The sequence below is a fragment of the Rhodamnia argentea genome, chromosome 9 (assembly GCF_020921035.1).
Source record: "Rhodamnia argentea isolate NSW1041297 chromosome 9, ASM2092103v1, whole genome shotgun sequence".
Taxonomy (NCBI): domain Eukaryota; kingdom Viridiplantae; phylum Streptophyta; class Magnoliopsida; order Myrtales; family Myrtaceae; genus Rhodamnia; species Rhodamnia argentea.
In genome coordinates this window covers 25009488-25022645 of record NC_063158.1, presented here as the reverse complement: position 1 = coordinate 25022645, position 13158 = coordinate 25009488, and the positions used below count along the sequence as shown (strand labels likewise).

Below are 13158 nucleotides of genomic sequence, written 5' to 3'. Positions count from 1 at the left end.
CTTCATTAATTGATTTAGAACATCTCTTATTCGTTGATAGTATCTTATCTATCTTAGAAGAAAGAGTTGATCAATTTCATTTTTCTGAATGACACAATTACAATATATATTTATGGCGATTTAATATCATGCAAAGCAAATCGTTTTTGAGTAGATCCTTACTCTACTCTATTTAGTATCTCATCAAAGTTGAATATTTTTCTAAGCTATATTTTATCAAAAAAATAGATCTCTATTTTTTGTTTGTTCACTACTTTATATATGTAATAAATATAAAAAAAAGGTTCTAATAAACATGGAAAAAAAATATAAATTAAGGATAGTAATTAGTGACGAAATTATTATTCGTTGCTACTTAGCGTATTTAAACAGTCATTCGTCGCAAATTAGCGATGAATGACAATTTTCGTTGCTAACTTTTAAGAAGAGAATTTGCGATGAAAAACGTGATTCGTCGCTAATTAGCGACGAAATAGGTTTTTGTCGCTAAATTCTTAGCAACAAATTTGCGACGAAATTTGGTTTTCGTCGCTAAATGCTTGGCAACAAATTTGCGACGAAATTTGGTTTTTGTCGCTAAATGCTTAGCAACAAATTTGCGACGAAATTTAGTTTTCGTCACTAAATGCACAATAGGAGGTTAGCAACGAAAAACACTGTTCGTCGTTAATTATTTTTTATTTTTATTTTTATTTAAATCATATTAGAGATGAATAATACATTTTATCGCTAAATTAGCGATGAAAATATTTATTCGTCGCTGATTTTAATTTTTTCTTTGTTATTTTTATTCATAATGTTAATTTTGCGACAAAAATAACAGTTCGTCGCTAACTTTTAAGAAAAGAATTTGCGACGAAAAAAGGTGTTCGTTGCTAATTAGCGACGAAACGTGGCCTTTCGTCGCTAATTGGCGACGAATCATATTTTTGTCGCAAAGGATATAGCGACGAATAATATTTTCATGGCTGTTTTTGTCGCTAATGTGCGACGAAATTTTTTTTGTCGCTATTTTCGTCGCAAATTAGCAATGAAATATTGTTCGTGGCTATTGTCGTTGCAAATTAGCGACGAAAACTATTTCGTGGCCATTTTCGTCGCAAATTAGTGACGAAAACTATTTCGTGGCCATTTTCGTCGCAAATTAGTGACGAAAACTATTTCGTGGCTATTTTCGTCACAAATTAGTAACGAAATTTGTTTTCGTCGCTATATTCGTCGCTAATTAGCGACGAATTGGTTCGTCGCTAATTTCGTCGCAAATAGCGACGGATATTATTTTTGTTGCTATTTTCGTCGGAAATTAGCGACGAATGTTTTTCGTCGCAAATTTTTCGTGGCTAAATCCGTGTTTTTTTGTAGTGATACATTACTCGAGTTAATGCTTGTTAATATTGTGCCTTTAATTATTCTAGATTTTCTTTGCTAGGAAGAGAGTAGGAAATACCAAGCTCCTCAGATAAATGGGCCGAGAACGTGATTACAGGTCGTGTTGCTTGGTTCAACTCCAGATCCTCGTGTACATGATGGTTGTGTGAATTTGACCAAGCAACTGCATTCTTCTCATTGGTGACCGTGCCTTCCTTTGTTTGACTAATGATCAACCTTTTCTTCACTCGGAATATTGATTCTCTAGAATTCACCTTATTATAACCCGACATGCCATGCCATTTTACTAGCTAGCTTTTCTGTCAGTGTAGATATATGCCGGGGCTGATTTCATTTTGGTACTGTCAATTTTTTAGCGATGTGGATTGACTCAACTCACAGCAATGCCTTACTGTTCTGCAACTCGCAAAACTGGAGGTACGTTATTACATTATTACATACTAGGCCTGTTTGGTTCAGCATTTGAAAGGGGCTTTAGGGTTTTAAAGGGTTTTGGCTAAATGGAAATGACTTTTGGTTTAATTTTTGGAGGACTTTGGAGAGATGCAATTGCATCTTGAAGGCTCTCCAAAGACCTTTAGGGGAATGTAGCTCAAGAGCTACTGATGCAACTTCCCTGGTTTAATGAAAATATCAAAACTTCCCCTTTATCCTCATTCATCAAGCATAATTCCCATTTTGCCCTTTATAAACAAAAACCTTGCTCTTTCGTCTTTTATCACTTTTAGTCGATCTGAAGGACCCAAAAGCATCACGGTTTGCTCTCGACGCAAGGTGTTCGCTCTCGATGGCCCCTCAAATCCCTCTCGACACATCTCCTCCCTCACTCCCGCCGCTTGCATCTCTTCCATCACGTATGCCGTCAAGCTCTCTTCATTCACGCCCAAAGCTCGCCTCTTTTCCCAAGTTAGATTTCTCTGTTCGTGTTGAGCATGAACATTTTTGGTAGAAATTTGTGTTGATTGCTACATAGCAAAACTTGTGAAGAGACTGCATTAAGTTTGTCCATAGTAAAGTTGTTAAGAAATTTTGACATTTCCACATTAGTAACAATGTTGTTAAAATTGCATATTATTTTGCTGACATTACCAAATAGACGACTAATCTCTAGGTGATTTGCGAAAATCACATTCTTATGAATACAAAATCACCAAATCCAAGATGTTCAATTGGTCTCTTATCTCATCGTCTTGAAAATCGGAGATGAATTTAGCGCATTTCGAACATTAGATGATTATATCATCGTGCAATATTGGTGGGAGTTGAAAGAAGAACTTTAGCAAGAATGAACACCATACATTAGTATAGACCAAATAATACATTGATCGTCCTAAGCCATGTACTTCTTTGCATCTCCCTCAATGAAATTCTTTTAGAAAAACGATATCTCATATAATGCTTTTTCCTTAAACAAAATTAAAACACTTATTAACTCCTTTGATGATGAGATGTCGAGTAGGTGCTTTTTAGTGTCTAAAAACATTCCTATAAATATGATTGTCTTATGTTGAAGATACAAGTTTCACATATCTTGCATTCGAGAAAATGTTGTTGAAGGAAAAGAGCTGCTAAGGAAGCTTTGCAGCAAAAACTTGACTTGAAAAAAGCTGACCATCCCCTTGTTGGAATCATTACAAGCCTAACTCATTCGATGAAATCCATCCGGTCAAATGTGCAATTTGATGCACATTGGAGCAAACTGATTTTCGTTGTTTCATATCTATAAAAGTACTGCGGAGGAGTTCTACTGGATTAAGCGGGAACTCCGAATATATAGGAAACTTCAAAAAGCAAAGAGGCTGAAAGGAGAACTTTTCAACCTTCATCCATAATATATACATATATATAGAGCAAATTGATCCAACATCAATATTAGCTAAACATAATTGTAGGAAAAAAAAAATAAAGAAAGATACTATCTTACCGCAATATTTATAAATGGAGAACATTAGCTCACCGAATACTATAAAGTCGAATGCCGCTAGTATGATCATATGCCATGGCAAACCGCGTGTAAAATTTAATATACTCTTTTCCAAATCACCCGCCCTTGTAAAAAATAATGTTCTTTTCTCAAATGGGTCGTCAACACAGTCGTCATTAGGAATTGGAGTTCTAGGGAGCAGCAACGACGTTTGACCGGATAGGTTAAGATTATAATGATTCCAACAAGAGCTTGTAAATTCTCTAGACAAAATGTTGAATAGTTGTACTAGGTTGAGTAGAGACACCACATGTATAAGGAACTTCATGAAGAAAGGAGGCCAAGACGAGGAGCTCCTCGTGCCAAGGTTAGTGGATTGTAATTCTCTAGACAAAATGTTGACTGACACAAACGAAGCACTCTTACCATCAAGAGAAAATCATTACTGCATGCTAGTTAATTAGCACGTTTACTAGCTTTGTAGTGATAATTCCATTGGATGATTCCATGATGGACTTCGTATTCACATAGTAAATTAAAGGTATGAAACTTCAAGTTGAAGGCCCAAGCTAAGAATTCTCTCAATAATAGAAAGTTTGAAACAATGAGCAGATATTTGAAATCCAAAGTTGATAAAATGACTAATAAAAGATATATCAAAGAAACGGTTACCAAAGCCCTATTGTCTGCTGGTGAGTGATTGCTTGATCCATTTATGATATGTTTCCTTTTTTCTCATAACCAGCAATATTTCAACAGATCATTTCATTGCTTTTAGATAAATTAGTTTAGACAGAGAGTGCAAAGGAAAATACCATCGCACGACTAATTCCATTTAAAGAAGAATCAATAGATACAATATGAACAAATTGAAATGGAGGATGAAGCCAATAATGTTATTACAAACCCAACTCATTCGATGAATCCATCTAGTCAAATATAAAATTCAACGCACATTGAAGCGGATCGATTTTCGTTGCTTCATATCTATACAAGTACTCTTGAAGAGTTGTACTAGATTGAGCGTAAATACCGATTATATGAGGAACTTTAGGAAGCAAGGAAGCCGAGAGGGAAACTTTCCAAGCTTCATCCATAAATATAAAAAAAAAAAAAAGAAACATAGCAAACTGATCCAACATCGGTATTAGCCGAACATAATTGTAGGAAAAAAACAAATAAAGATACTATCTTACTACATTATTTATAGACGGAGAACATTAATCAACCGAATACTATACGATCGAATGCCGCTAGTATAATCATATGCCATAAAAAATCACATGTAAATTTCGATATACTCTTTTCTAAATCACTTGGCATTGCAAAGAATAATATTCTTTTCTAAAATGGGTTGTCAACATGGTTGTCATCATGTATTGAAGTTCTAAGAGACACCAACAACATTATTTACATAAATAGCAACGAATTTCTAATTTTGATTGCTAATGGACTTGGAGTTCTAGTGGGAAATCACTAATAAATGTTGGAGTTTCCGTACGTAAGCATATAGCTTTCTAATTAAAGACTTTGTCACCCTATTAATATTTCTTGTGTTGCAATTAGAAATGTAAATTCGAGTTCCCAATACAATGACAAATCCCACCACCAGCCCAAAGCCAAGCAACGCAACTCATTCATGCGAAACATGCACTTGAAACAATAAACTATTGAGAGTGTAAACCATTGCATACATACCTAAATGAGTGCAAGACATGTCTATCACCTCATTAGCCATATTTTACAATTTGTTCCACAATTTCTCAAATTTCTTAACTTCCTCCCTTAGCCTCTAATTTTCCTCTACGAATCTCTTTAGCTATTTCATTATTCTATCCTAAGATGGGGCTAAATCAGAAACATGAAAATTGAAAATTAGAGCACGAATCGAAACAAATGATTGAAAAACAGAGCAAAGATGGATGCACTAAACGAATCTTGATTTCAATAATTTGTTTCAACTATCGTATTCTAATTTTCAATTTTCATGTTCTTAATTTAGTACTAGGTTAGGATAGAACAATAGAACAACTAAAAAGGTTCGAATAGGAGAATTAGAGACTAAGAGAGGAAGCTAAGAAATTTGAACAATTGTGAAATAAACTGCAAAATATGGCCAATAAGGTGATGGACGTGTACCGCACTCATTTGGGTATATGCAATGATTTACACTTTCGGTATTTTGTAATTTCAAGTGCACGTTTTGTGCGAAGAGACTGCATTGCTTGACTTTGAGCTAGTGGTAGGATTTGTCATTAAATTGGGGACCCGAATTTATATTTCTAATTGCAAGATATGAAATATTGGTAGGGCGGCAAAGCCATTAATTAGAAAGTCATATGATTTACGTGCGGAAGCCGCAACATTAATCGATGATTTACCCATTGCAACTCCAAGCCCGCCAACAACCAGAATTAGATACTTGTTCATGGTAAAAATGTCGTTGTTGTCTCCTAGAATTTAAATCCCTAATAACAACCATGTTGATGACCCATTTGAGAAAAGAGTTATTTTTTTGCAAGGCCAAGTGATTTGGAGAAAAGTATTTCGAAATTTACATATGGCTTCTTATGGCATATGATCATGCGAATAGCATTCGACCGTATAGTATTCTCCGGGGTAATGTTATCTATCTGTAAATATTGCGATAAGATGGTATCTTCTTTTTTTCTTCCCTTTACAATTATGTTCAACTAATATTGATGTTGGATCAATTTGTTAGTTTTTTTTTTATTGATGAAGCTTGAAAAGTTCATCTTGACCTTCTTACTTCCTAAAGTTCGATATATATTCGGTGTCTTGCCTCAACCCAGTACAAGTCTTCAAGAGCACTTTTATAGACATGAAAACAACAAAAATCAATCCACTCTAATGTGCATCGAATTGCACATTTGACTAGATAGATTCCATTGAATGAGTTACGCTTGTAATGATTCCAATAAGGGCATGTAAATTCTCTAGACAAAATGTTGAATAGTTGTACTGGATTGAGTAGGGACACTATATATATATATGAAACTTCACGAAGAAAGGAGGTAGAGAATGAGAGCTCTACGTGCCAAGGTCGGTGGATTGTAATTCTCTAGATAAAATGTTGATTGAAATACACGATGCACTCTTACCATAGAGAGACTATTATTACTGCATGCTAGTTAATTATCATGTTTACTAGCTTTACGGTGATAATTCCATGATGAACTTTGTATTCACTGAGCAGATTGAAGGTGGAAAACTTCAAGTTGAGGGCCTAAGCTAAGAATTTTGGGAGTAATCAATAGTTACTTAAAACCCAAAGTTGATTAAATGACTGATAAATGATATATCAAAGAAACGATTACCAAAGTCCCATCGTTTGCTTGTGAATGATTGCTCGATCCATATATGATATGTTTCCTTTTTCTCATAACCAAAGAATATTTCAACCGATCATTTCATTACTTTTAGATAAAATAGTTCGGACAAAGAGTGCAAAGGAAAAGATCATCGCACAACGAACTCCATTTAAAGAAGAATCAATGGATACAAAAGGAACAAATAAATGGAGGATGAAGCTAATAACGTCATTACAAGCCTAATCCATCCGATGGAATCCACTTAGTCAATGTACAATTTAATACACTTTGGAGCAGAGCGATTTTTGTTGCTTCATAACTATGAAAGTACTCTTAGAGAGTTGTACTGGATTCAATAGGAACACCGAATATATGAGGAACTTTAGGAGCAAGGAGGCTGAAAACCTTTCAAGTTTCATCCATAAAAAAAAATAACAAATTGATCTAGTATCGGTATTAGCTGAACATAATTCTAGAGAAAAAAATAAAAAAAGATACTATCTTATCGCATTATTTATAGGCGAAAAACGTTAACCCACCGAATATTATACGAATGAACGCCGTTAACATGATCATATGATATAAGAAACCGCATTTAAATTTCGGTACTTTTCTTCAAACCACTTAGCCTTGCAAAAAATAATTATATTTTCTCAAATGGATAATCAATACGATCATCATTAGGTATTGAAATTCTAGGAGGCAGCGGCGGCATTATTAGCATGAACAACATTGGATTTCTAATTCCGGTTGCTAGCAGACTTAGAGTTATAGTGGCCAAATTATCGATCAATGTCCCAACTTCCGCACTTAAACATAAAGCTTTCTAATTAAGGGCTTTGCCACCCTACCAATATTTCTTACCTTACAATTAGAAATATAAATTCGAATTCCCAATGCAATGACAAATCCCACTACTAGCCCAAAGCCAAGCGATGCGGTCTATTCACACGAAACGTGCACTTGAAACAACAAACTGTCTAGAGTGTAAATCATTGCATACATATCTAGATGAGTGCAATATACGTCCATCACTTCATTGGCCATATTTTGCGGTTTATTCTAGAATTCCTCGAATCTCTTAACCTCCTCTCTTAGTCTTGAATTCTCCTCTTTAAACCTTTTTAGTTGTTTCATTAATCTATCTTAAACTAAGGCTAAATCGGGAACATGTAAATTGGAAATCAACTAGCTAGGATAGAACAATGAAACATCTAAAAAAGTTGGAAGAGGAGAATTCGAGACTAAGAGAGAAGGCTAAAAAATTTGAAGAATTTTGAAACAAACCGCAAAACATGGCCAAGGAGGTGATGGACGTATACTACACTCATCTAAGTATGTATGCAATGGTTTACACTCTAGGCAGTTTATTATTTCAAGTACATGTTTCGAGCGAATGGGTTGCGTGGCTTGGCTTTGGGCTAGTGGTGGGATTTGCCATTGTATTGGGGACCCGAATTTATATTTCTAATTGCAAGGTAAGAAATATTGATAAGGTGGCAAAGCTCTTAATTAAAAAATAATATGCTTTATGTGCGGAAGTCGGGACATTGATCGATGATTTGCCCATTGGAACTCCAAGTCCTTCGGCAACCAGAATTAGAAAACTTCTGCTGTTCATGCTAATAATGAGGCTACTGTCCCCTAGAACTCCAATACCAAATAACAACCATGTTGATAACCCACTTGAAAAAAAAATATCACTTCTTGCAAGGCCATGTGATTTGGAGAAGAATTTATCGAAATTTACATACGATTTCCCATGGAAAATAATCATGCTAGCGGCATTCATCTGTATAGTATTCGGTGGGCTAATGCCCTTTGGCTATAAATATTACAGTAAGATAGAATCTTCCTTTGTTTTTTTTCTACAACTATATTCAGCTAATACTAGTGTTGTTGGGCCAATTTGCTATGTTCTTTTTTTTTTATGGATGATGTGTGAAAAGCTCTACTCGGCCTCCTTGCTTCCTAAAGTTTCTATATATTTAATGTTTCTTCTCAATCAAATACAACTCTTCGGGAGTATTTTTATAGAAATGCAACAACGAAAACTAGTTTGTTTGGGTCTAATGTGTGCGGAATTACATGATTGATTAGATGGATTCCATCAAATATGTTAGACTTGTAATGATTTCCACAAGGGGACGATCAGCATTTTTGAAGCCAAATCTTTGCTACAAAGCTTCCATAATAACTCTTTTCCTTCAACAATATTTTTTCGAATGCAAGATATGTGAAACATGCATCTTTAGCATAAGACAATCATATTATCGAGAATGGTTTTAGACACTATACAATGCCCATTCAGCATATATGATCATAAAAGAAGTTATAAGTGTTTCAATTTTGTGGAAAGAAAGGCATTCCGTGAGATCTTTTTCTTGAAAGAATTTCATTGAGGGAGACATTGTCCCAAGCAAAGATGTACACAACTTAGAATAATCAATGTACTATTTCATCTATACCAATGCATTGTGTTTCTTTTTGCTAACATTAGTCTTTCAACTCCCACCAATATTGCACAACGAAGAATGTTCAATATGTGCCATATTCATCTCCGATATTTTCCAAGATAATGAGATAAGAGACCGATTAAACATCTTGGCTCTAGTGATTTTAGATTCATAAAAATCTGATTTTGGCAAACCACCTAGAGATTAGGTATTCAATTAAAATAGTCAATAAAATACCATGCAATTTTAACTAATACCGCGGCCCGATCTCGAAAATCAAGCTAATTGATTACTAAGCCTTAAAGAGGGGCTTAGCTCGAGCCCTTTCAGGCCCATACCAAATTGCGGGGGGAATATATCGAATTCGATATTAATGTGATCGAGTGGCATGTGTATGCTTTAATGCAAAAAGGAGTCACCATCGATTTTTGGAGAAGGTAAATCAAAAATCTTATCGAGCGATCGAAAGATGTCATTCGATTCTACGAAACTAGAAATTAAAGGTTTGAGGATTTGGTTACGCTAGTGTTTTCACCAACGCCCTTTCGATCTTGGAATTGAGTGTTTTTTCTAAATGTATTCGTGCGAGCAAATTTGGGCTATCAATCACAATCAAGGCATATAATGTGCGCAATTAAAAAGTCAATGATAGGAATAAATCGCATTAAATGACCTTAGTAAAGCCTCAAAGGCTTAGATAATGTTCAATCAAAGTTCGAGTTCAAATAGGGAAATTTGCCCAAGAAGGGCAAATCATCATTTCTACGGGTTTTAAAATCCAAAACTGGAGAAACAAGTCAAATTAGCAATTTCCCATTTTTTGATTGTTTGAAATTTGTCGGGATTCTTTAGAAATTTTTTTCCAAAATTTTTTGGTGATATTATTATTTTTATTTTTATAATATTCTATGAAAATAGTTATTCGGGTTGGGCTTCTAAGCCCAACCCATCTAAGGCCGCCAGCTAGGAAAAGGCTTGAAGGCCGAATAAAAATCTAAAAGAAAAAGGCCCATCTCTTAACAAAACCCCCCAATCAAATCTAAAGCCCAATAAGCCTATTCGAGCCCACTTCTCGGACCCAAAATCAAAGCAGACCCCAAATGCAAGAATCAAAGAACGCGCCCTTCCAATCTAACCTTTTCCTTGACCCACGTTTTTTTTTCCATTTTTATTCTTTTGATTTTTTAAACTTTTCCCTCATTCTATTTTTTATTTGCCGCACCATTTTCTTGTGAGTCTTCTTTCTCCCCCAGATCTGATGGACATCACCGGCCATCAAATTCGACCATCGCCGGATCACTGCCGACACTTTACCGCCGACCAGTCACAACCATCGCCGGACTCCCCAACGCCGCCCACAACTCTGGCGAAACCAACTAATGCCGGCGACTCCCCATCTTGCGGTTTTCATCGTTCGCCTTACGTTTTACTGTCATCTCAAAGCATCAAAGAGGTCTAGGGGGTTTACCTGAACAGCTTGGTCCATCAGCAGCCATCCGTTGAAGGCCATAAGTCGGCGGAGCTGTCAAAGCGTTCGGCGGAGGTTCGGCCACGCGTTTTCAGTCAAATCTCCCCGGATCTCCCCTTTTGCTCACGTTTTCTGCCGTTTTGAAAAACCCCTCTGGTCCCTCGTCTGCTCCTCTCTTGAAGACCACCGAGACCCCCTTCGCCTTGGAACTTCAGCCTTCAGCCTCAGGACTTCACACCCCCCTCCTCTTGGAACTCGCCTGCTGTTTCCACTTCTGCTCTCTGCGCTCAAAGACCAGACTCTCTCTCAGTTCTCTTTAGACGTCCTGCATTTGACAGCTGAATGTATGATTATAAGCATCTTTACATAATATCTTAATCCCACACACTAGATGACCTTCACTCCCAACTGTAGACGTCCTGCATTTGACAGCTGAATGTATGATTAAATTCCTGTGTCTGGTTGTGGGTGTGGGTGTTTCTGCGCGGTTGTGTGCATAAGTAGATGCACAGCTCACATGTCTGGATCTAGACGCCCCACATGCGGTTAGTCAGATTCACTAAAATAAGCCAGTTGGACAGACAGAATAATCCACGTATTTAATTGCTTCTCAGACTGTTGCTAACAGTCAACGAATCCTAGCTCTACTAAACTAGTGTTCTCGGAGATTGAAAACAACAATCAACAAAATCAGTCAAACATTCACTCTTCTAATTCAAACCCAGAGATTAGCGCGCCAACACACACATATGCACATATTCAAGATCTGGGCTGCTCCAACCTGGAACCGGAACCAGACTGCCCGTCACCGATTCTAACGTTTTGGAACCTGGAACCGGACCGATTCCCCTTCGGTCCGGTTCGGTCGGCTCCGATCCTTTTACACACCCCTTATACTCATCCTTTTACACACCCCTTATACTCAGTGAGACAAATGAAGAAAGAAAGAGGCAAAGCATTAACTTTTGGCCCCCATATAATGAGAAGAGGTCCATGGCATCAACATGATGATAAGGATAATAGAATATCAAACACTACCCACAAGTGCATTGATGACTGATGGAGAACTCACTAATAATGCCAGCTTGCATTTTAGACGTAACCAGTTGAAAAAAAAGAAGAAGAGAGAAACAAGGAAAGAATAATATCAAAACGTTGAGAAATTGATGAAGAAAGTAGAAACCACAGATGTGACAGATCCAGTTCCCGTTACATCTAAAACAGAGTAGTTCCCACAGGGCAGTTGGTGTGCAGAGAAAGAAGCTCGATCTTCCAGTAATAACTGAGAAAAGGGAAAGGAAAAGCCCGATTTTAAGCTAAACATGATACTTTCTAAGATTAATCTAGCAAAAGGAAAGTAAAATCTCAGCCATTCTTGAAGTTGATGGTCTCTCTCTGTGAGCAAAAAAGAAACCAGAAAAAGGAAATTATACTATTTCACACTCTTTCTCCTGCATGCTCAGATTAACCTAAGAAAACAGAGCAACGACCAGGGAAAACACAGAAAGGGAACACAAAAGAAGACAGAGCGAGATTTCCACAGAAGCAACAGATTTATTACCAAGAAATCAGGAATGGCTCCTTCAAGTAGTTGTAGACACTGATGATCAAGTTGTCATTAGTGACCGCATCGATTTGGGGCCCTGGAAATTGCCCATTGATCAAAATGCCCTGCGCCAATCCAACACTTTCAGTCCAGTTCTTCAACAAATTCAAGCATAATACGAAAGAACAAGTAAAAGCTTTCTTCTTTTCAGCAGAACAGACCAAGGGAGGAAATTAACAAAAGGAAAACTACTTGATTGTCTCAAAAGCTACAAGAATCCCAAATGTAGTCCAGTCCGTCTACAAATTTGACTGCATATTCATTCAGCATTGTCCAACAAAAAGAAACTTTCTTGCCAAGACCACAAGAGAAGGAAAGAAATGAAGAAAGAATCGACCTTTACGTCTCAAAAGCTGCAAACATCACATTCCATAAGAAAATGTTGCCCCTCGGAATGTTGAAAATGAGTACCTGTTGCTTAACACCAAGAGGGTAAATGTCGCCATAAGTGACCTTCCATGTCAAGAACCTGTATGGGTTATCCCCATTTGCTCCTTGAAGAAGAAACAGTACACAGATGATGAGAGATCTGAGAACCCAGCAAGTGCAATCTCCCATCCTCTCTCGTTCTCGTTCCCTATTCTCTTCCACGCTGAGTGAATGCTTTTGGACTTCGGAGCTTGACTTCTCCAACAATGTCTGCAAGTTCTTTGAGGTCAAGTGTTTATGGCTGTGGCATTGCTCGAGTCGAGTGAACCAGGGGGAAGAAAATTAGCTGGGTTTGTCTCTCTGTCTCTCTCCCTCCATTCCCTGTCTATTTATTGGTGTACTCTAGAGTAGATGTCATGTTTGTACGTGAGCCCGAGAGGCAGACAGAGATGCAGCATGACATGAGCTGTCACACGCAGACACAGAGACAGAGAAGATGCGACGTACATAACGCATGACCATCAACCATGGACCATGCACATGGAAAGTGGTAAGTACACTACGCTCTGTTCTATTATCATTGACACTGGATCAATGGAAGAATATTTCTGGGA

General features: G+C 37.0%; 1 protein-coding gene across 1 annotated transcript; it reads right to left on the bottom strand.

Annotated features, from left to right (window-relative positions):
- Positions 1-11740: 11740 nt before the first annotated feature.
- On the bottom strand, positions 11741-12934 carry LOC125316510 (L-ascorbate oxidase homolog). Its single transcript, XM_048284879.1, has 2 exons — positions 12587-12934; positions 11741-12240 (listed from the first exon to the last, which is right to left on the bottom strand). The coding sequence occupies exons 1-2, from the start codon at positions 12731-12733 to the stop codon at positions 12127-12129; spliced, it is 261 nt and encodes an 86-aa protein (XP_048140836.1). The 5' UTR covers positions 12734-12934; the 3' UTR covers positions 11741-12126.
- Between the last annotated feature and the right edge of the window lie 224 nt (positions 12935-13158).